This window comes from Castor canadensis, chromosome 3, assembly GCF_047511655.1.
Source record: "Castor canadensis chromosome 3, mCasCan1.hap1v2, whole genome shotgun sequence".
Lineage (NCBI taxonomy): Eukaryota > Metazoa > Chordata > Mammalia > Rodentia > Castoridae > Castor > Castor canadensis.
This window is the reverse complement of record NC_133388.1, coordinates 118034711-118059823: the sequence shown is the minus strand read 5'-3', so window position 1 is coordinate 118059823 and position 25113 is coordinate 118034711. Positions and strand designations below refer to the sequence as shown.

The 25113-nt window shown below is 36.3% G+C and overlaps 1 protein-coding gene across 3 annotated transcripts in view; it reads left to right on the top strand.

Annotated features, from left to right (window-relative positions):
- The window catches only part of Atp6v1h (ATPase H+ transporting V1 subunit H), a 105219-nt gene that overhangs the window by 13906 nt on the left and 66200 nt on the right, over positions 1 to 25113 (top strand). For 2 of the 3 annotated variants that reach the window (XM_074068536.1, XM_020165355.2), the window contains exons 5-9: positions 2628 to 2741; positions 4503 to 4607; positions 7591 to 7644; positions 18953 to 19050; positions 22543 to 22735. In XM_074068536.1, coding sequence (XP_073924637.1) covers positions 2628 to 2741; positions 4503 to 4607; positions 7591 to 7644; positions 18953 to 19050; positions 22543 to 22735 — 564 coding nt within the window. The remainder of the gene's footprint in view (positions 1 to 2627; positions 2742 to 4502; positions 4608 to 7590; positions 7645 to 18952; positions 19051 to 22542; positions 22736 to 25113) is intronic. The other variant, XM_020165357.2, reaches the window with a different exon arrangement.

Sequence of the window (25113 nt, the reverse complement as noted above, 5' to 3'; positions counted from 1 at the left end):
TGTGCCTTCAAATTTCTTCTTATGGTAGCTTTTTTGTTTTTTTTTTTTTGCAGCATTGGGGTTTGAACTCAGGGCCTTCACCTTGAGCCACTCCTCCAGCACTTTTTTTGATGGGTGTTTTTTTGAGATAGGGTCTCATGAACTATTTGAAGGTTGGCTTCAAACCACGATTCTCCTGTTCTCTGCCTCCTGATTACACTAGGATTACAGGCGTGAGCCACCGGCGCCTGGTTGGTAGTTTTGTATAAACTTAGGCTGCTTTCATCTATTCATGTCATGTATTTGGATTGTTTACATGATCCCTAGCTCAAAAGCACCCTCTTCTCTTTTTGTAGTAATCATAGTTTCTTTCAAGGATGACTTTCTTTTGGTGGGGAGCAGATAATATGTCCTTTGATTTTTTTTTTTTAAGCTCCCATTTTGTCTTGAAGAATTCTAAATTTCCCCCTTTTGTTTCTTTTTCTCTTTATTACCCAATCTCTTAGTGATGCCTTTCTTTTGGTCTTTCCCAAAAGTTATGCCTTTCCAAGACTGCTATATGCTCTCGGAGTCTGTAGTCTGGCCTACCAGGCATCTTTTTCATTTCTTTCACAATTAGAGTATATTTTATTTCTAAGGTGATTAAAGATTAGGACCTCTGCTTGTATGTGTATCTTTGCTTTTATACACATTATCCAGATACACCTTCTCATACACAAAAGTTTGAGATGCATTTGAGGCATAGCTTTACTGGTATTTAGTATTTATTTTTTATTTTTGCAGTACCAGGGATTGAACCCAGGGCTTTGAGCTTGCTAGGCAGGTGCTCTCCCACTTGAGCTACTTCCTAGCTTCTTTGTTTTTATTTTATTTTTTTTTAAGAAAGGGTATTGCTAACTTTGCTCAGACTGGCCTTGAACTCGAGATTCTCCTGCATCTACCTCACAAATAGCTGGGATTGCAGGCATGTACCACCACACAAAGCTGGTATTTATTATTTTTTATGAGCAATTAGAAATACATATTCTATGTCTCATTATTCTGAGGGCATGGGTTTTATGATGCACTTTTTTCTCTTTCTTTTCTATTTTTTGTGCTGGGACTCAAACCCATGGACTTGTGCATACTAGGTAAGTGCTCTACTACTGAGCTCCATCTCCAGCCTTTGCTTTCTGTGGTTTTGGCTGTGTGTTCTTTTTGTTTTACCTGTGTTTGGGAAGGATCAGTGGAGAGATACATATTTAGAGAGTTGATTTTATTTTTAGCTGTCACTCGATATATTTTATTCTATTTTATTTTTTCCTGCTTGAAGTGCTATGGGATCAAACCTTGGGCCTTGTACACACTAGATAACAACTCCATTCTTGTCACTTAATCATTTTAAAAATTGACATTTTTTGGTCAGATTTTAGCTACATTGAGAATGTTGTACATTTTTATCATTTCATTTCTTGTGCTATTTAAAACTGTTATAATTAAGAATTATTTTTCTGTTCTTAATCCACTTTTATCCCTTCTAAATAAAATACTCGAGGACAGAATTATTTTCCCTTTAGTTTTAATGCATAATTTTGAGGACTAAGTTGTTTTCTGCACCTGGAAATCAGTAGCAGTTGCCAACTTCACCTGACTAGAAGGACTTTATCCTATTCTCCTAAAGGTTTGTAACCTGGGTTCCTGCACCAATGAAGTGATGTTGGCCCTCCTGATTTTGAGTATTTGCTTACATCATTACTATAAATATTTAACTTTTTCTAAACGCTAATTATTGTTTACTTACGGAAATAGTCTATTCCTTAGGTAACTGTTAGCACAGATCAGTATTAAAGCCAACAAATTAGAAAAAGAACTGTTGATCTGAAAATTTATTATTTGTGTGGTTATTTGTTTTAGCATATACTGTGACCTCAGCAACTATATTTGCTTAATGAACAAGAAAGTGAATTTCATGTAGTGATATGCAGAAAAATTTATAAGTTTTTGTGATTTGAGCTAAGAATTCACTCTTAGTCAAATTTTGTTTCCACCTGCTAGTGTGACTGGGATTTGGATTTGGGGGCCTCATTCTTGCTAGGTATCCTTGCTCTGCCACTTGAACTGTGCTCTCAGCCAATATGCTGGTTTTTGCTGTATTTATCTGTTCCAAGTTTTCTGTTATGACAGGCTACAAGTAACCTTGGATATTTGAGATTTATCCAGTTCTGTTTCCCTTACCCATTTTTTTTTTTTTTTTTTAGTAGTTTGCAGTATTTCCTGCTGATCCTACAACTAGGCTGTTCTTCCTCCTCCCTTTTGATTTTCTGTGTTCGGCAGCCAGGGCGCTCACACATTAGAGTTGGAAGAGGTATCAGTAAAATGTTAGGAGCAGCAGATACAGACTGTGAATAAATGTAATTTATGGTCTGATACCTTTTGATTTAAAATAATCATAGTCATTAAAAGGCAATTTTTGTTTGTAAAATATCTGTCCCTATCACCATCCCCACCCTCTGCCCCATAATAATAATGATACACAAATGATGTACATACAGTGGAGAAAGAACACACACTGATGGGACATCCAATGAAAGATTTGGGAGCAGTGCACAATTGTGACATTCTTCAGTAGAATTCTTTCAGATTAATGAACAATTTCTTTTCTGTTTAAGGAAAATCACCAGCGTGTCAGCATTTTCTTTGACTATGCAAAACGTAGCAAGAGTACTGCCTGGCCCTACTTTCTGCCAATGTTGAATCGCCAGGATCCCTTTACTGTTCATATGGTAAATTTTGAATTGATCTCATTGTTTATATATGTGTGTGTGCTTTATGTAGATGTGTGTATATACATCTATATATGTGTATATGAGACAGGATACACATATGATATAAGGAGGAAATTTGGACTTAAAAATTTTAATTTTTTTAATCTAGACAAACTTGTGATCACATTGTAATTTAGGTAAGAAACAGATCTGGGCTATTTATGACTTGGTAATTTGCTGGTATCCAGAGGAGTAGCTGCTTTCCTTAATGGTAAAGAGGTTGTTGGAAGAAGTTGAGGTTTGTTGTGACTCATTTACAGAGTTTTGTAGATTACTGGATAATGATGAGTTCATTATCTTCAAAGTACATGGTGAATTCACATATGCAAACAGCTTGAGATCATCTGCACCAGGATAAATCACATTTTACTATGTAAAAATAAAATTTTGCTTTGAAGCAGCTACTGTGTTTCATTTTGTTTTAACTAAGTAACAGTACTTTTTAATATTGTAAGCAACTCTTATTTTATTGATTATTGTTATTATTTATTTGGTGGTACTGGGGTTTAAACTCAGGGCCTCATGCTTGCTAGTCAGGCACTCTGTCATTTGAGCCACTCCACCAGCCCAGCACTCTTGTTTTAAACTTAGGTTGAAGCACTATGTTCGGAAGCCCTAACATTGAAAAATATTTTATGCAATCTGGAGATGAATGAGAGAATCAACAAACAGGTCTTCTATTTTTCCATTGTACAGTGGACTGCTAGAGGTAGAGAGGAGTTCTGAAGGCTATTTGTTTAAGTAGACATCTTTAAGTTTTCAAGTCAAGGACCTCTGTCAGTGAAATATTTTTGTGCATGTATCTGTTCTTTCCCTCTCCCTCACCTCTTCCTTCTCTCCCCCACCTTCCCTCCTTTTCTTCTTCCCTCCCTCCACATGTATCTGTATTTATATGCTAGTGCATTCTTACATTTATATTAAGACATTTGAAAAAAGAAATTCAAAAGGACTCATGAACTGCATTTTAAGGAATAATTAAAAAAAAAACACAGCAATGTATTTTCTTCTTTTGAATTCTAGAAGTTCTTTTTCACTGTCTAGATGCCTTCCTAGTGTTAGAATAAAATTAACGTATGTACAGTTAGGGTGGGGTTCATTATTAAATGTGCAGCCAAATCCAAAGTAACTTACTTTTTTTTTTTTTTTTTTTTGCGGCAATGGGTATTCAACCCAGGGCCTTGTGCATGGTAGATAAGTGGTCTGCTGCTGAACTACACCCCCAGCCCCATTAACTTTTTAATGATTTAAATTACTTTTGCTGTTGATTTACTATGTGTTGATGGAGCTAATGCTTGGAGTAAAAATGTCAAGTCTCTTGTTCCTTTTCTTTCCCTGTTTGCTTATGTTTGTACTGTGATAATATTTTTAATTCCTGGGTTCCTAACAGGAGTCCTTTTAAGTCAGTTGTCTATTTTGTGAAGGTTTTTTTGTGGGTCTTAAAATGAATCCCAAATCTTTCTTTTGAAATGCAAAATAATCCAGGCAATATCATGAAATTCTTAAAACCCAGCTAGTTTTGATTCACTTTGAAGGAAGTATTTTAAAAACACATTTTGTATGTTCGTATATTTAAAAATAAAATTTAAAAAATGAATATAAGCTATTGTTACAGAAATTGAATGTGACAAAAATCATGCAGCAAAGTAGTTAAAAAAACCTCAGCTTTTAAGATATATAATGTGATTTTTAGAATCATTTGGTATTTTTATTCATTTTCAGGCAGCAAGAATTATTGCCAAGTTAGCAGCTTGGGGGAAAGAATTGATGGAAGGCAGTGACTTGAATTACTATTTCAATTGGATAAAAACTCAGCTGAGTTCACAGGTAACAAGAATTTCTTTCTGTGCCATTGAAAGGAATATAACATCCATATTTATGGAAACAGGTTAAATTACAAAAAACCATTTTATTAAAATAACGCCATTTGAACTTGACAAGTAAGCTGACTCCTTTTAGGTGTGGTCGTATGCTGTGCCTCGCTGTTTCTTCCTTTGACTAGTTTCAATTTAAACCTTGCTATCTCTTCTGCCATTTGGGGTTTCCCATTTTTGCTCTTCAATGGTCAGGGATTGTCTTCCTTCTAGATGGCTGCCAAGATTATACAGCTTGGAGAACTGAAAGGATCTGCAGAACTCCAGTAAGCTGCTCATATAAGGCTCCTCGTACTGGAAAAGACGACATAGCAGGAGAGTGTAGCCAGGCAAGCTCCGGGAAATGATACTTCCAGGCACAGTTTCCCCCACTGACTCAGGAATCCAAACCACCATGATTTGTGTGAAAAATCTCAATTACTAGGAGAGTGCTCTGAAAGATTCTAGTGAGATCTTTTCTGTCCTTTTGGTCATGTAACCAGGCTGAGCTGTTTAATGACTTGCAAATTGGCCTTGGGAGCCACCAGAGGAATTTCAAACTGCAGACGGCATATTACAAACCATTAGTCAATTTGTTTTTCCTTATCTTGACCAAGAGTCTGTACCAGGCTGCCAGGTGTCCCTGGGTAAGCATGGAGCGGCCCTTTGCAGCAGGGAGATGGTTGTGTCTCATACAATGACTTGTTCTCATGTTGTCACAGTGTGACTGTGGAATTGAACACTTAAACCCAAAATGAGACAGGAAGTCTGCTATTGGTTGTCTTGGTTGCTGTGAGGTCTCTCTAGTTCTGCTTCTCTATGAAGGAAGATAGCTTACTGGTGTATGGCTGGGAACATGAATTTTCTGTATTTGTCTTCATGGTTGCTAGAGTAGGGCAAAAGGTGGCACATTTATGATGGCTCTTTGAAGTGTTTCTTTTAGGCTGCCAGTGACTAAGTGTTGGGTGTTAAGGTGGAGGTTTGGTGGGAATGGTGATCAGAAAAGAAGAACAATAAAGGGATGGTTGGGGGAAGAGTATTTTGGGCAAGAAAATATAGAAGAGAATGAGATTTTGGTGTGGGGGTGGGTGAGATGGAGGAATGAGACCAGGAGAAATAATACTGATAGTTATTGTACTTGACAGCACAATATTTATTACAAAGAAATGTCTATTTTAAATAAATTACAGTTTTTTGAAAGTTGTAATTTTGAATTCAGATTACTCTATTATTTTAATAGATTTTAACTTGAAGCATGAGAAAAATGCCATGAAATTTTGCTTAGATTTATTTTTGCCTTATAATTGCCTGCCTTTTTTATCCAGATAGAAAAGGCTAATTGCCTTTTCTATCTGGATAAAGATACTTCAGGGTTTCTTCAGTGAAATTCAATCTTTTTAATGTCAGTAAGCATTGATAGTAATCCTTTGTAGGCTTAGTATTTTTATAAGAGCCACCAAGTTGATTTTACTATTCAAGAGTTACTTTTTAAAAATGTCTTTAAAACACGGAAAATAGAGGGGTGAAAACGAGATTTTAAGTTTCAACATGTGTATCATTTGGAATCAATACTTAAGTAGGAAGCACTTCCTTTTTTTTTCTTTTTTAAAATGATCTCATCCTTGTAAACAAACCTCGTTTTGTTTTAACATTAGCTTTCTGATAAGGTTCAGTTATAGCTGAATTCATAAAGTGAGAACTGGTAGGGAAGAGACTACTACAGTAGTGGCACTGGTGCTTTGGGCAATAGCACCTTAGACTGTCCTTACAGCATAGCTTTTATATTGTGCCTCACAGATCTTCTGGAATGATTAGCATCTGTTTAATGCTTACATGGTTGTAAACACATCCAACAGGGGATAATATCTCTCATTACTAGCAGAAGGAAGTATTTCAGTATCTAGAATAGTTTTCACAAGAATTGAGCGTCTTAGTAGATAAATGCTCTTCGAGACCTTTTCTGTATCTTTCTAGTGCACTCTTTTTACCATGGTCTTTGGCTTTTAGTTGTGATTTGGCATTTCTGCTTTGCAAGGCCTTCTGCTACAGTGTACTGCTTCAGGGTACCTGGCACAGTCTGGCTGTGCTTCTCAGAGCCTGCTCACTGCTCTGCTGCTTGTCTCTGATCACACTGTCTCTCTGGCTGTGGGCAAAAACTTCTTCCATGGCCTTTATTAGGATTAAATTGTAGATGTCTTGTTTAAAGAAAGTGGCATAGGATTGTTTGAGATTTTATTTGCTTCCTTGCTCAAATGTCATGTAATAGTGCTATGTATGTGGAAAGTCTCTTTTTCTCTAAGTGTTTTCTCCCTCATAAAAAGGACCATAGGTTTATGAATCTAGTAGACATAAACTTTTAAAAGTTGGTAGATTATCTACTAAGTACCTGGTACATAATAGTTATTGAATAAAATAAAATAAACATTTCCTTTCAGAAATTAGTATTATCACTTTCCTCTTATACTTTCAGCCTTTGACTTTCTCTCTATATTTCTTTAGGCATTTCTACACAACATTTTGAGATACTGATTGTCACGATAAGCTATTAGCATCTCTGTGCATAACTCAGTTTCAAGTCTATGCAGTATCTTCCTGTTATCAGGCACTTATTTCAAAAAGCTTTGCCACAGAATATAATGCAGATAGTTCAGTGCAAGGCAGTCATCTAATTGGAAAAACAATTCGTTAGTAAATGTTGCGACAAAAGTTTTTGCTAGCCTCACTTATGAAATTTAGCTGGAGCTTAGCATTCAGATTATTCCAGTTTTAATACTCTTTTGGTTAAGATAGCTGGCGAGTATAGTGATACTTAGAATATTTTACATCATCCTCATGCTTTTTGTAAAGTAGGATTAGAGGAAATAGTCCTAAAACTCATTTAGCTACCTTTTGTAAGCTGATAAGTTAGGGTAAAATTAAAAACAAAACTAAGTAATAAGTCATTTATTTCATAATAGAAACTTCGTGGTAGCGGTGTTGCCGTTGAAACAGGAACAGTCTCTTCAAGTGATGTAAGTACATTCCTCCTTAATTCACTGGCCTCCTAACATCCTGAAAATCATTTTGACTCATAGGCATTTAAAATTTTGAAGGTGTTTACTAGTCTACAGTGTAAGTCTGTGGATTGGATGTGTCGCTCACCTCCAGTTAGGTTAACTGTATTTACAGAACTATATATAAATATTTACAGTCTGTGGTGATCACTTATCTGTGAGAGACATGAGTTGTCCTTCCTCATTGCTCTTTTTTTTTTAGGACACTTTGACCTGAGAGTCAAAGCAAGAATCTGAATTCAGGTCCACAGCTGGAGCAAATAATCATAGGTTACTCTCGTCACACTTCAGTTGTCTGATAAACTGTCTAATATCTGTCTAAGCAAGAGGTAAACAGTGCTTCAAACACTCGACACGATTTCTGTTAACTGATTACACTAAAATGCTGTGCTGCACTGTGCTGCTCAGCTTTATGTGAAATACATGGTGGCCAAACTTGGAGCCCTTTGCCCCTTTTTTCAACCAGTCACTCCCTCTCATTTTTGTAAGGCCAAGGGGTTAAAGGTTAAGACTAATCGTGGCTCCCTGATAAGTTCCTTTTTTGGCTAACATTATCTTTCCCATTTGGGAATAGTGTAACTTTGCTAAACTCTTAAGAACTCTTAAGCTTAGGAACTGGCCATAAATTTGCATAAGTGAGGATTGGCATGATTGGAGCCAGCTGACAGAAACGTGCATGGGGGGAAAAAAGAGAGAGGTGTGAAAGTGCATCTAGCTTCATTTGTTGGAAATACCTCTGGGACACTGGAAAGCATCTTTTGAGAGTAGTATATATAAGTTGCCTAAAGTAGATGTGAATGAAGCTCTGTTTGAGCCATTTGATAATTGTGTTGATTATTGTAGCCTCCATAATCTGAGCAAATCAAACCTGTATGTTTATTCTAAGACTGAAAACAGCAGCAGAATCCACTTTCAAAGCCAAAAAAAAAGGCTTTTCTTTTGGGACAGCAGTTGAAAGATGAGCAGTGGTAGGCCAGAAAAAGGAACCTGAAGTAGAGTCAGAACAGGGTATAGAACTAGAAGAGCAATCTTGGGGCCAGGGTAAGGAAGTGGTGGATAGAAGTGTAGTTACTCAGTCACAGCAGATACTGTTTTTGGTAGTCTTTTATTTCCTATGTCTTGCATTTCTCCCACTTTGAAATTTGAAAAATTGTTTTAATATGTATGTTTTAGGTATATAAGTAGATTTTTTTTTAAAAAAAGATAATTTTCAGACTCATTTGTCCTGTAAACTTACTTCAGTGGTTGTTAAAGTATTTGTAAGTTATTAAAGTTAGCATAAGGAGCTGTAAGTGCAGCTGACATGACATTCTTATTTTGCTCTTTTCTGTCCATTTTATTGGAAAAACAAAATGAATTGAGTTGGCAGTGCGTTAATCTAAGTGGTTTATCTAGTGGATTCATGCACATGCATCCTAAATGGGATTAGCATCAGGGGAAATTGTGAGAGGGGATGATTACCTCTCTCATTCCCTTTAATGCCTCACAAACCTGAACATATTCTCTGGCTCTTGCTGGTGGCTCTCATTTTTCAGATGACTATCAATTTGAAAAGCAGACCTTAGGTTGAGAGTGGTATGTTAACCCATCCTCTTTTAATGGGTGAATCGTAATCTGGTAGCTAATATTTATTGAGCACTTACTCTGTGCCCTGGCACTGTTTTGCTCATTTTATCTTTCCTTCGCTTTGAATAGTCATCTCTTTCTGCACTGTAGGCCACAATGCTAGCCACATTTCATGGATAAGCAGTGAGGCCAAGCAAAAAAGGAACACCAGCTTGCTTAGAGTCAGTCATATGGCTGATGAGTGGAAGGAACACTAATGAAACAAACTGCCTAGTGAGAGAATTGTTCTTGAGGCCACTGAACTTAAATTGGATTTTAGGTATTCCTCAAGCCACATTAGCTGCTAAGACATTTTTTTTTAATTAGTATAAGTTAATTGTACAAAAGGGGTTCCCTGTATGTCCATACATGCTTATAATGTACTTTGACCAAGTTTACCACCTTTATTACAATTATTTTCATACAGACTTTGATTTATCAATATTATATCTGAAAATCTCTATACTTTTCAGTGTGAAAAGCAATTTGGTAGTCTGCGTTACACAGTACCGCCACTTGACGGCAGTATAAAACAAACAACACTTTATACTTGCAAAAGGAGAAACATAACTCAAGTTTTTCAAAATGTCCACAGAAACACCATTCTAAGTTATGAGTAGATCATTGCAAACATTGTAACTTCATTAATATTGTATAAATAGAATTTCCTTAAAATATGTTATCTTTAGATAGTTGTGAAAATAATAAAACAGCATCAAATTATATGTCATTATGACATGTGTTAAGATTCTTCGTAGTTTTTGAAAGTGAATCATAAATCATCTTCTGAGGAAGCAGCACAGCCTTGGAAGTGGACTGCTGGGCATGTGCCTTCACAAAAGAATGCTGTAGTCTTTCGTAAACTTTGGAAGACTTAGAAAGAATGTGGGGCTCTGGGAGTGCTGATACATGACTGTAATCCCAGAATTTGGAAGGCAGAAGCAGGAGGACCTCCAGGCCAGCCTGGGCTACATAGGAAACCTGTCTCAAAAAAAACCAAAAAACAAAACTTAAAGCACATAGTATCTATGTATGATACAATTTCACTAAAAATTGCTATGATTATATATTAAAAAGAAGAATGTGGTAACTTTTGTTTGTTTCCTTTATCCTCAGCCCACTTTCAGTAGTAGCTGTGTGGAGGAGCACAGATGACTCCTAGCTCCCTCACTTGACTGTGTCCTTTTCTCTGGCTACTTTTGTTGCAGACTGTGGACGTTGTTTCCTCATGGAGAGTGACTTAACTTCCTATGCTCTCCTTCTTGCTTGTGGTGTATCTGTCTCTCAGTGCTCTGGAGTACTTCTGCTCAGTAGAACTTCCTGTGGTGAAGGAAGGGCTCTGTGTATCTCACCTGCCTCTTATGGCAGCCACTGGCCTTTGGTGGCCCTGTAGCACTTGGAAGTATGGGTAATGTGAAGAAGTGGCTTTTAATTTATTTAGGTTTTTAAAATACCTTTATTGAAATGTATTTCACATTATAAAATTCATCCATTTATTGTTCAGTGGTTTCTAGTAAATACATTTATGAAGTTGTATGATCATGACCACAATCTAACTTTATAACATTTTAGTACACAATTATAGCCTTCCCATTCCTGTTTCTCTTTTGGCCCTTGGCAACCACTAATCTACTTTCATGTATTTTGGATAGTTGATGTAAATGAAACTGTGTGCATGGTTTTCTGTGGCAGGCTTCTTTTGCTTACCATAATGTCTTCAGGATTCACCACGTGTGAGCATGCACTGACAGCATGTTAGAGTAAAAGTGGGGGAAGAAACCCCAAATGTAGTTTCTTTGGCTTTTGGTCACATTACTTAAGTTTTCTGTGGTAATACATCTTTGTTAATGGAGTTGGGTTTTTTGTTTTTAATTTAAATCTGTGCTGGTGTGGTTCTGTTTGGTTATTCAGAAGAGGTAGAGGATCTCTCTGATTTGTTTCTTCACACTTCACTGGTAAGTCCCCCAGAAGTGCTGCTCAGGTAGCAGATACCAGTGTCAGTAGCCCGCACATTACAGGCCTATTCTTATATCAGTTATAGTAGTTGCCTCTTATCTGTGGTTTTGCTTTCCAGTTACCAGGAGTCAGCTGCACTCTGAAAATATTAGGCGGAAAATTCCAGGAATTAACCACTCATAAGTTTTAAATAACTTTTATTGCAGTCATTGTTACAACTGTTCTACTTTATTATTGTTGTTAGTCTCCTGTGCCTGTTATACATTAAACTTTGTCATAGGCATGTATGTATAAGAAAAAAGTGTAGATAGATTTCAGTACTGTTTTAAGGTTCAGGCATCCACCAGGGGTTTTGGAGCATACCACTGTGGATAAGGGGGATTACTGTACTTTTGTTACTGTGTAACTTTCAAGAGCATTGTTACTTACCTAGAACAATTCTTAATGATTTTTTCATTGTCCTTATATCTTCTTACCACAAAGTTAATACTTTCAAACATTGAGAATCTTCAAAATATATGTACAGAATGAAAATTAAGAAAAGAAAGATACCTGCCTATAATCCCAGTATGTGGGAGACTGAGGCAGAAGGATCATGAGTTTGAGGCCAGCTCGTGCTACATTGTAAGACCCTATCTCAATACCACCCTCACCAAAAAAAACAAAAAGCAAGAAAGAAAAAGAGGTAAGATAAGTACCTATGACTTCTATTTCTCTAATCAGAATTTTGGAAGGATTACCTAGAGATATATTCTGGCAATGAAAAAGAAAACTTCTTTCATCTGTCATTTTGAAAGCCTACCAGTGACAGCAAAAATAAGGTAACCTGATGCTGTGTGTTCTTCGAATTGTACATAAAGCAATAATTTATAAAATAAATCATATTTTCTTAGTTACATCAACAGTACATTTCCCTTATAATAAAGACTTCCAGTAGTCATTATATAATTAAGCAAGTTATATTGAAAACATTATTTGGAGATTTATAAATTTATTAGTGAAATTATTATTATTATTACTTTTGGTAATAGTACTGGTGGTTGAACTCGGTGCCTCCCACTTTCTAGGTACATGCTCGACCACTGGAGTCACACCCCAGCCCTTTTTGCTTTAGATATTTTTGGAATCCCAAAATTCATTTATGCTGGGTCAGGCCCGGACTAAGACGCTTGTATTTACACTTCCCACATAGCTGGGATGACAGGTGCATACCACCATGCCTGACTATTCTATTGGTTGAGATGAAGTCTCTCTGTTTTGCTGGGGCTTGCTTCAAACTGTGATCCTCCTGATCTCTGCCTCTTGAGTACCTAGAATTACAGATGTGAGTGACTACATCTGGTTGAGAAATTATTTTATATAACCCTGTCCTAATTTATTCTAAGTATTTTCTGAATATTGGCTAAAGGATCTCTTCTTTCTTTCTTTCTTTCTTTCTTTTTGGGTAGTGCTAGGGTTTAAACTCAGGGTCTTGAGCTTGTTAGGCAGGTATTCCACCACTTGAGCCATGCCTCCAGTCTTTTCTGAAGAGGGTCTTATGTTTTTGCCCAGGCCAGCCTAGACTGTGTGATCCTACTATTTAACTTCAGTGTAGCTGGGATCACAAGCATACACTACCATGCCTGGGTTATTGGTTGAGATGGCGGGGGGGGGGGTCCTTGCTAACTTATTGCCCAGGCTGACCTTGACTTGAGATCTTTCTGTTCTCCACCTCCCTAGTAGCTGGGATTATAGGCATGAGCCACTGCATCTGGCTCAAAGGATCTCTTTTCAAGAGCCTACTTGAAGAGACTTCTTGGGTATATGTTAAATTTCTGAATATAAGGTAACAATAATAATAGATCTTACAATTATCTAGTGTTTTATGGAAACAGATTTCAGTTTCATAGCAGCTTTTTTATTTTGGCAGGACTGGTATTGTTTTCCTTTATCAGTGATGAAGCAGTTTTGAAGATGTTCAGTGATTTGCCCAAGATAATGTGGCTCTGAAAAAACTTCTAAAACTTCTGACCCAAGCTCACTCCTTCCTTCTCTCCTTCCCCATTCTGCCCCTGGCTGGAATCCAGGGCCCTGTGTATGCCAGCTGCATTCCCTTTCCTGCTCCCTTCCTCCTGCCTCTCTGTTTTTTTTGAGGTAGGATTTTGCTGTGTAGCCCAGGCTGACCTCGAACTCATGATCCTCCTGCCTCAGATTCTCCCTCCACCCACAGTCATAACTTAAGGTAAAACTCACTGATGTTATATATTCAGTAGGATGAATTTCTACATTATGTTTTCTCCTACTTGAGATTCATTCACCTAACCTTTTATGAAGGCTATTATTAGTATGACACCTGCTACTACAGATTAGTATGGTAGATAGGTTAGCGCAGTGTGATCTTAAACTGCATATAAATGGAATCTGAATTTACTCATTCAACATTGTGTCTTTGACATTCATTTATATTGCATTTAGCAGTAATTCTCTTTCTTTGTTGTATAGTAGTCTAGTATATGAATAGTATCTATCCTCTTAGTGATAGGTATTAGATTGCTTCAGGTTTTTGGCTATTGTGAATAATCTTTCTGTGAACGTGCTGTACATTTCTTTTGCCAAATGTATATATTTATGTTCCAAGTACCTATTTCTGGAATGGAACTATTGGGTAATGGGGTTATATAAATATACTTTTAGTAGATGTTGCCAACCAGTTTTCTAAATCAATTTATGTGCCCCTGAGCAGAGTTTCGAAATCCATTTGTTCCAGTTCTTACAAACACCTGATGTCCTCCCTCCCTCTCTCCCTCCCTCCCTCCCTTCCAGGTTGGCCTTGAGCTCCATCTGCTGCCACATCTGCCTTCTGCATTACGTGTCTCCAAAGCTTATCTTTGCCCAGTGTACTGGGCATTTCCATGCTGTACCAGTGGGATGGATGCTCTGTACTACTGTGCAGAGAGCTGATAATTCCAAAATTTAGATGAATTGTTTTCTCTACCTTTTTTTAACTTAGTTTGCACTTAAGTTGTAGCATTATCAAGGTGAATATTGACAATTGTATATAAGCAGTTTTGAAGCATTATTTTCACTTTGGTATTATCACTGATTTTTTGTTTATTGTAATACAAGGTTTATTATTTATTTCTTAATTCATCAATTCTTGGATTTCTTTGTAATTCTGCAGACAGTGAATCTTGAGAACATACTCACCAGGAAGGTGACTAGTTTTGTTTATTCCACTGTAATACAATAAGAGTTTGCATTTTCAGCAACATTGGAAAGTGTAGTAAGTTATACTCTCCTAAATGTGTTGAGAAGTAAAAATATTATTTACTATCATTATTATTTTTTATCACTGAGGGTTGTCGCATAGAGAGTGTGAGTGCAGTGAGTTCTCAGTCAGGATGCATATGCACCATGAGGAACCATAGCTTAAGTTTGAAGAGAATTGATTTCCAGTACCAACCCAAGGCTAGCTTACTGTTTTTAATTTTTTAAAACAAGAATAATGAATATTATTACTAACTTTGAACTTTCACACAAAAACAACAGACATATGCAATGCCAACTGTTGTTTTTTTAAACCAATATTACAAAGATGAAAAGGAAAGGACAGCTTAATTTTGAAACATAGGGAAGGAAGGGCTTTGTAGAAAAATTGTTATTTCTACATATAATTATTTCTATATATAATTTTTTTCTACATGTAGGAAGCATGAGAATTTTTACCATAAGACATTATATTAAAATGAGATGACGTATGCAACACAGTTCAAGAAGTAAGTGGAAATTGCTCAGCAATGAGAATTTCTCACTCCTTCAGAGGTAACACAATGTAATGAAAGGACTGTGTTAGGCCTTCTCAGGTTAGGATTCCTTTACCACTGAGTGTGTAGACTTGGAAAACTTATCCCTCTCATTGAAGTTCTGTTCCCTTAACTACAAAGGAGGCAAAATGATAACCACTTAAGAGAGTTGTTAGAAGACTTAGATTAAACAAAAATGTTTCCTTATTTGAAGAGCTTTGTACATGGTAGATGTTTAATTGGTGTCAAATACTACTGCCACTTAAAAAAATCTTGGCGTTATCAAAATATTTGCTGTAGTTTTTTCTTTAAGCCTGTGGGTATCTTCCCTTGTTGGATTCTTCAAGGGATGCTTTTTTGCTTCTCATTTTTTTCTTAATTCAGTATTTTAATTCTAATAAATTATACCAAATTTTTAAGCCTTGTATTCCTCACCTAAAGAAATGGCTATAATACTAATGAGCTATTGGTATCATTAAGATGGGAAGTTTTTATTTTCCCTTTTATTATTTATGATTATTATTATTTTTGATGAGATTGTGGTTGAACTCAGGCTTTGTGCTTGCAAAGCAGGTACTGTACCCATTGAGCCAAACCTCTCCTTTTATTTTAATATTTAATTTTTTATTTGAAGTACTTTGAAAAATATATACATGTTAATAAGTTGTCTTTGTAAAAAGTAGGTTTTTTAATTTTCTTTCTTGCCACCACTTTGGTAGTTAAATTATTTTTGTAGTACTGGGGTTTGAACTCAGGGTCTCATGTTTGCTAGTCAGGTGTTCTACCCCTACAGCCACTTCACCTAAAAAATTATTTTGATGACAGAAAATACAGAACTTTACAACAAAGAGCCAACTGTAAATGGCATTAAAACAAAAAGAAATAGTATTCAGGAAGCAATACAATGAATATCTAAAACATCTTTTTTCCTTTGTATTTTTGGGTAAGTCAGTCCATATGTTAGTAATACTTAGAGGAAAAATGAATTACTTTAGCAGTTTTAAGTGGAAACTATCTAAATGAGGTTATTTTTGTTTTTGTTTGTTTTCTTCTTTCTATATAGGGTTTCACTGTGTTGCCCATGGTGGTCTTAAACTTGAGAACTTCCCGCCTCAGTCTCTTGAATGGTGGGATTATAGGCATACACTATCATGCCCAGCTCCTAAATGAGCTCTTACCACTAAAAATATTTCCTAATAAAATAAAATGACATAGAGTAAACTCAAAATTGATGAGCAATTTTTCTTAGTTCTCAAATAGAGATGACTTTAGTTAACCAAATAGATTTTATAAAGTCAGTGCTCTAGGAAATAATTTTAATGGTCAATTAGATTCAGTCCTGGTCCAAAAAGATGGGATAACAGTGCTCTATTGTATACATTTTATTGTATATGTTCCCTTGAAGTATTAATTATTTTTGGTGTAGACATTCTGATAAAATTTTTAGACTTTTAAGACCATTAATATATCTGTTAGGGCACTGTTCATTTGGAATTAGTGTGTGGTATGGAGATTATTTTCATTTTGTTTTGTTTATTTATTCAAGAAACATTTGTTTAGTGCCTCCTAGGTGCAGTGCATGATCTAGACAAGATGGATGTGATTTTTGTCTTCAGAGGGGGCATATTGTGTCTGAGGATGATGGCATTAAAAAGGAATTACCCAGTCAGTTATTTCAGTAAACTTGTTGCACTGCCTATGAGAGAGAAGCACCGGCTTCTTTGACCATGTACAACCAGGGGCCTCATGTAAGGGAGCAGACTCTGGCTTACTCAGTTTGTCTTGGGAAAGTGTAAGGAAGGAGAGGGTAAACCTGTAGAACAGTGGCCTAATTGGTGGAGCATGATGTAGGAGAAGGAGGATCCAGATCCTGTTAGAGCTCTGAGTCTTGGTTAGCTATTTCTCTTAGGTGAGGGACAGGCAAGAATGACTGGAAATGTGATTAGCTTGGGGTGAGATGTTTGTAGCACAGTGAATCTCCAATGAATGGCCTTTTTTTCTCCTCCCTGCTGATACTAAGGGGAGGAAATAGGGTAGGAGAGTGGTGAATGTGTGAGAACACCTCTGTGGAGTGACAGGGAGAACAGACCAGAATGCCTGTGGCTTTGATTGATGTGTGATTTTCTCTAGCAATATTGAATTTCCCTTCTGAAGGATTAGAGGTGGGGACTGGTTGGATTGATCCAAGGCCAGTTGTCTTCTTAAAAAAAATCATTAAATGTATACAAAAAACTAATAAGACAACTTAAGGGAAAGACAAGGAACTGATTTAATTGAAGGTAAGAGTTCAGTCATTTAATTGTGCTGTCTTTTGTCACTGTGTACTTTGAGAGTAACTTATGGAATGGTGTGAACTGCCTTATAGTGCACAATTGGAGAGAGGCCCATCAGCTTTGAGAACAGCCCCTTATCTCTGCTTACTTGTATTGTGAAGATTAAAGCTGTAACTGACAATGAAAAACTCATACTTCCGTTGTGCTGTGTATTTCAGCATAGCATGGAAAAAACTTAAAATGAACCAAGAAATTTTTGCTTTGAGAGAACAGTGATTATACATACAAGACAGTGTTCTCTGTTGCCTTTTTATTTATTTATGTCTAGAAATCTTAGTCACATTCCCTCTGTGAATAAGAAAGATGGAATTCCTCCTCTTCAGTAGAAGTTTCTACTTGCCGACTTAATTAGAAAAGTGCATTTTTATTTTCATCATGGAAGATTGTTTCAGAGTTGAAAATTCACTATTTTTTGTGATTAGTTTCTGCTAATGTTTTGAGATTTCAGGCAAGCTATATTGGTGGATAGATTGTATGAACAATGTTCACTATTTTCTAAGTTGAACATAAGATAACCTTTACAGCATTTGTCTGTTTCTACCAAGTGTACTTATACATCATCGTATTTTTGTATTTGAGTGTCCAGAATTTTTTTTGAGGTGTTAGGTATCTACTGATGTTGTTTAAATAAAACATAAAGCTTAGTAGTATCACATATATTAGATCTTGTGTAGTTTATAACATCTATGGTTCTTCCCTTTAAAAATTTTTTGTTCTTATGAAAGCTAAAATTTCTTTTTGTTTTTCTGTTTCTTAAAGATGTAAGGCTCATTTTAAATATTTAGAAAAGAACCCAGGCCATATGTTTCCACTAGTTTTGGTAAAATGGAGGGGCTTACAACTTCTGAGGGAGTATGATTCCTATTTACTTCAAGTTTCAGATTTAAACACATTTCTTTGAGACACTGCTAATGAATTGGCAGTTTAAAAATCAAGCACTATTTTTTCAAGTGTTTAATTGAGGCTTTTTAATATGCCACCCATAGTTTTCTTGAAGTTTCCATTTATTGAGTCCCTACAATGTGTCTAATGGTGGGCTAAATGAATTATTTCCCTAAACCTAACAGCACCCTCAGGCGTTGTTCCTGAAGAATCTGAGTGCTGTTTGGAGAGGGTCAGTAACTTGCCTAAAGTCATTCAATTGTGGGCTTGTCTCAGAGCATCCACTCTTTTTTGTCATTTTTATCAGGGTTCATTAATATTTTTATATTAATAATTAATTCATTAATATTTTGTGGTATTCTCTGTAGTGCCTTTATTCAGGGGTACATGAATATGGTAAGGCAATATGTTTTCTTGTCAAGCTATATCAAAGATACAATTACTTTGCTCCTTGATTTTTCTAAATGTGTTAAGCAGTCTTGAATTCTGTAGATTTAATTTGGGAGACAAAATCATCTTCATTTTAAGAGGTAGAGAAGAAAAAGCAAACTTGAGGATTGACTATGAAAAGATACTAGGAAATTTTGGGTGCTCTGATGCTAACAGATTTTAGTAAGAAAGCTGTACTTCTTGTATAGAAGTATGTGTGTATGATCTCATGACTTAAAATATTGTTCAGTTTCAAACTTCATCCTTCTTCTTGTGTAGAGTTCTCAGTATGTGCAGTGTGTTGCTGGGTGTCTGCAGCTGATGCTTCGTGTCAATGAGTACCGTTTTGCCTGGGTGGAAGCAGATGGGGTGAACTGGTGAGTGCCCTTTACTCTTAATGGAGAATAGCATTCAGAGCATTTTTCCTTGACATTTTCAAAGATATTAGTACATTTAATCATATAAAAGAAGTTTTATTTTTTTCATGTCTGTTTAACAGTGGATTATGCTAAGCTTAGAAGTCAATGACTATCAAACTGAAGGTTTCCCTATCCCTTGCTTTTGCTGTGCTTTTATAAGAATTTAAAGCCTCCCGAGAATCTAATGCTGGGCAGAACAAATCCCAGATACTTAGAACACAAACTAATTATAAAAGTATTTTGTGGGGAATGTAGGCAGAAGTCAATAAGGAAAGGTCTTACTAGGAAAAAAGCAAGTACAAATGCTGTACAATTGAGTCCATTCTTCGTGGGATCCTAATTGGCAGGTAGAGAAACTTTGAAGAGCTGCTTACTTGGTTTTAGCAAACTTATACAAGCAAATGACCTAAAAAACCCTAAAACGAATGTTGGAAATTCTGTCGTAACACTGGAAAGCCAATTTATTTCATAATGAGAAATCTAAGTACTTTTAAACCAGATGGTCTTTCCAGTTAGTGAGAATATTGTTTCTCTTGGAAAATCTATGCAGCAAACTATCTTATTAACAGTAGATTGCTCGATGAGTGAGGATTTAGAGCAAAAATTGATTGAATGAGTCATCATCAGACTTTCAGACTCTTACATTATGTCACCAGGGTAGGGAAATACCTGTGAAAAGGATCCAGCAAACAGGTGGGACAGTTTCTTAGCATGTGTTACTTCTGCACATGGCTATTTTTAGGGATTAGCTTTAAGTTGTCACAGACTACTTAATCTTCATTGACTCAGTAAGTTAGTAATTATTCCTTTATTAATCTGCAGAATTTTAACCTACTCATTATTAGCCCTCAATTTTCTAGTACTAATAACTAACAATTTGCCATCTGGTCCATTAGAGCCTTTAAAATATGTTTTTTAAGTCCTGTTATGAAAAATTAACAGAACTAAAAAATAAAAAAAAAAGTGAAAAAGATCAAAGATTTTTAGTAAGAATTTAAACATAGCAAACCTTATTATAATAAGTATATTTTGATGCACAATATTATTAAAGATGAAAGAAAATCATACAGTGTCTTTCAACAAAATGGTCCAGGTTCTTGTTGCATAATATTGTCTTGAAATGGTTCATGTTGAATGTCAAGTGGATGAAGACACTGCATTTATTTCCTTTTTTTTTTTAAAAACTCAGGGATAGAATGACAGGCACATGCCACCAGCTTATTTATTCAGCTTGTTGGTTGAGATGGGGTCTTGCTAAATTTTTTGCTCAGGCTGGCCTGGAATCAACTATCCTCCCAATCTCTTGTCTCCTGGAGAACTGGAATTACATACCTGGCCCTCTATTTCCTTTATGTCTCTTGAGGAAATTCATTTATTATATAGTCATCTGAAGACTCAAAGTTTAAAATTTCACATATATTGCCAATTTCACCCTTATTGTTAGAGAATAGAATGCTATTTCTCTCTTTGCTTTCATCTTCTGACTAATCTAGTCAACTACTAATCTAGTAGTTGTGAAATGCCTTCCTTTGTTAATTGTCATTATGGGTGAAAATAAATTCTGAATTCTCAGCTATGTTCACACTGTCTATAGAGTCATTAGAAGACTCAGGAGAGTTAACAGATAGTGATGCAGCTAAGATTTGTTATAGAAATGTGTTAAGGAGACATAGCTGGACCACAAGACACAAAGACACAGGCTGAGTCTGAAGGAATCCATGTGTAGGATGGATGCTCTCCAGAACATAGTGCCAGCAGGAGAAAGTCCTTTCATCCTCTACCATTGCAGCCAGCCTCTATCTACCCATTTCAGAGATTAACAGGGAACCCACTAGTACAGCAGAGATGTGTTTCCCATGGACTCGGCCACAGCATCAGAAAGCAAAGTGGAGAAGGCTTAGTTTAACTGGAACAGAAAGTGAGGGTAACAAAGTACTAGAATGTTGCTAGTATAAAATTACATGATTGTGCAGCAGTTTAGGTACTGACAGCAGTATCAGATAGAGGCAAATTTTACATAACAACCTGAATTGGAGGAGACTCTGGGAGAGTCTGCTGAGAAAATTAAGGACAATTCAATAAGTTCAATTGTATATAAATCAAAAAAATGAAGAATTGACACTGATACAAATCTCCCAGTAAGTTAATAGTAAGTTTAGATTGTAACGTTAGAGTTCTAAAAACTTTTTTTTTACTAATAAACAGCTTTATGTTTACAGAAAAAGTGAAAGTGCAGAGTTCCCATATATGTTCTCTCCCTCACCACTAAAGATTCCCCTATTAATATCTTGCATTAGTGTAACATATTTGTTCCATTGATGAATCAATATTGATACGTTAGTACTAGTTCAGGTCCATAGGGGGACCTGAGCTAGTACTAATTAGGGGGTCACTGTGTTGGACAATCTGTGGGTTTTGACTCTTCTTAACTCCACTGGTCATTTTTAATGGTCTTATTTGATGTTTCTGCTTTTCATTGTCTAGGCATTCCCCAGGGAAATTTCCTTAGCTCTCTTCTTTTATGTGTTATCTCCTTTGGGAAAGCCTCTCACATTTCCATGGAGCTTTCCCAATTTCCTATCAGTCAAGTAAGGGTTCAAGCTAGAAGCTTCTCAAACTTTTTTTCTGACCCCCAAATTCTGTGATTAGCTGTATCACATTCAGACTTACATTTATTTTCTACAACATCATCTGTTTCCTTAAATATTTTAAAGCTGTCTTCTTGCCCAGGCTCAAAAATCCTGATACAAAATTTGACTTGAGGTGAAAATTCATCTTTTTTCTTCATCTTCTTATCTTGCTCAAGTGGACAACCACAGGAAATAGATCAAAATGCGTTTCTTTCTCCAACATCAACATGCTAGTTAGCCTTAAGGAAATAAAATTGCTCATATGGGCATTTGTTCCTTAAATTGTATATTATTTGGAAAATAACACTATTTCTCCAACCTAAATTTTTGAAATATTCATAAATTAAATGCTTTTAAAAATCCTTTGGTTTTTTTTTTTTTTTTTGTTTTGTTTTTTTTTAGGGAGTAAACCACAATATTATGAATTAGAAAAAGATTTGACTTGAAGGCATGCATTCAGTTTTGTCACCACTCCTGTTGATTTAAGCTCTCTAATTGTCATAGTCTTCTTGCCATTTCCTCTGCCCTCTGCAAGTCAAGTCTTGGTTTCCTTTTTTTTTTTCCTTTCCTGCAGCAAGTCCTCCTGTTTACTGAGGTTCCATGACCTTGGGATTGAAGGTTACGTGGAGCCATGCTGGAAATGGCCCTTTGTGAGGAGCAGTCTAGCTGACTGCTGTTGCTGGTAGGAAAGAAACTGAGGACATAGTTCAGAGAGACTTGTTCCATTAGTGACAAAGACATGAACAAGAACCAATCCTTCTGTTGTTGTCGTGCCTTCATTAAAACATTAAATGTTTTCTAAATGTGCCTTCCTTTTCAGCATCATGGGAGTTTTGAGTAACAAGTGTGGCTTTCAACTCCAATATCAAATGATTTTCTCAATATGGCTCCTTGCATTCAGCCCTCAAATGTGTGAGCACCTGCGGCGCTATAATATCATTCCTGTTCTGTCTGATATCCTTCAAGAATCTGTCAAGGAGAAAGTTACAAGAATCATTCTTGCAGCATTCCGTGTAAGTGCTTTGTGGTTTCTCGTTATTGTTGTTGGTGGTGGTGGCGGCAGTGGTGTGCGTAGCATTTTCTTCTGTGCTGTATACTTGAATTTTTAGAATGTGGGAAAAATTACTTGTCCTCTTGTTTAGTTATGAAGAAACTATAGAGTCTTGGTGAACATAGAGTAAAAATGTCACTAATTTGTCTTCATGGTCTGGGGCTGTGGGCAGATGGGAGGAAGCCATATAAATAGATGGAGTATATGAGTGATAGAATGCTGGTAAGGAAATGTGCACTGGTTGCACTCGGGGAGGAAGTCCCTTTGCTGCAGTGCTTGCCAAGAGACTGTTATTGCAGGAGTTTTTCCTAGGAAGCCCCATGTTGTAGTGTGTAATTGTAGTTTAGATGCTGGGTCTACTGACGAGCAGTGTATTTCCAAAGCACAAGTACAAAGATTTAGGATTATTTTAAACAGTAAAGCTATATTATTAGAAAATTAAGACTTTTGTTGTCATGAGACAATAACTTTTCTAGAACAGAGTAGGAAGCTGAGAACAGGAGGGGAGCTGCCCTAGAATCTAAATTTTAGGTTGATAGGTGTTACACAGAAGGGTTTAGATGGGCTCCTGAGAGATGGCTTGGCTGGTGTAATGTCTCTTAAGAATGCTACCCAAGCTCTGCACACTTACACCTGAAATCCTAGGTACCAAGGAGGCAGAGATTGGGAGGATTGTGGTTCAAGGCTAGCCTGGGCAAAAACATTAGGAAGACCCCATCTCAACCAATAAGTTGGGTGTACTTATGTGTGCTTGTAATCTCAGCTATGTGGAAGGCTATGTAGAAGGATTGAGGTCCAGGCTGGTCTGTCAAAAATGTGAGGTTTTATCCAAAAAAATAACTAAGGCAAAAGAAAGCACTAGGGCATGGTTCAAGTGGTAGAGCAAGTGGTAGACAATTGTGAGGTCTGGAGTTTAAACCTCAGTACTGCCAAAAAATGAATGCTACTCAAGCTTGGCAGGATTAGGCAGAGCATTGCAAGTTTCAGATAAGCGTGAGCTGCATAGTGAGGCCCTGTCTTAAAACAACAAACAAAAAGAATGCTATTCAAATAATAGTAGTTCAAACCCCAGTATTGCCAAAAAACAAATAGATCTTCATTATTATTATTTTTTTGTGATACTGAGGCTTGAACTCAGGGCCTACATCTTGAGCCACTCCATCAACTCTTTTTTGTGGTGGGTTTTTTTTAAGATAGGGTCTCACAAGCCATTTGCCCAGGTTTGCTTGGAACCATGATCCTCCTGATCTCTGCCTCCTCAGTAGCTAGGATTACAGGCATGAGCCACAGAGCCTGGCTTCAGTATTCTTTTTAGTGACTGTTGCATTGTGTTGGTGTTAGTGTTAATCAGTGCTCTTTGATGGGCATGTGGAGTGTTTCCAGTGCCTGTAAAATGTGCTTACCTACTCTGATGACTAATTCTTTTGGACATAGCTCTAAAGCTGGAACTGTTGAGTCAGACAAACACACTTGTTTTCTTTTACACTTTTTATGGACAGTGCCAAATCACCTTTCAAAAATGTGCCAGCTTACATTTCTCTAAGCCATGTATCGAGAGCTCATGTTTTTCTCCTCTTTTGCTAGCATTTAATACTATATTTCTTCGGATTTTTACATAAGTCTTAGATGAAAAGTGAAATCATTGTTTTAAATTTGCATTCTTTTAATAATGAAGCTGACCATATTGTAATCACCATTTGTTTTCTTTATATGAATTGCTTATTCATAGTATTTGTCATTAAGTTTTGAAATTTGATTGTAGGAATCTTCTAGATTTCTGTAGTTAATTGAGCACGTATTCTATGTCAGGCACTGTCCTAATTACTTTAAATGTATTGCACATTTAATCATTCTGAAAACTCCATGCCAAGGTCACTAGGCCAGAAGAGGTTGAGTGATCTTCCAGAATAGCCAGGAAGTGGCAGGGCAGGGATTCACACCTGGGCAATGTTGTGCTGACTGTGTTTGAGGCTGAGCATAATAATGGCTACATTTTATTGAGTCATTTCCATGTATTGTTGTATGTAGCCTCCATAATTAAACAATAGGTTCTATTATTATTCTTATTTCATACATGAGGAAACTGAGATTTGAGAGATTAATTCTTCAGTTACTTTAAGATTAAAATTTCATTGTGCTCTGTCAGCTCCAAAACCTTCTTTTTTCCTTTTTCTTTCTCTTCCTTTTCATTTTGATTCAAATTTTATTTAAAGCTATGGCTTTATACAAAACCTTAACCACTCCACCATCTCCTTTTTTTTTTTTTTCTTTTTAGGGGTATTTTTTTTTTTTTCCAGGAACCTTAAGTATGCCTTTAAAAAGGGGAAAAACCATGAGAAA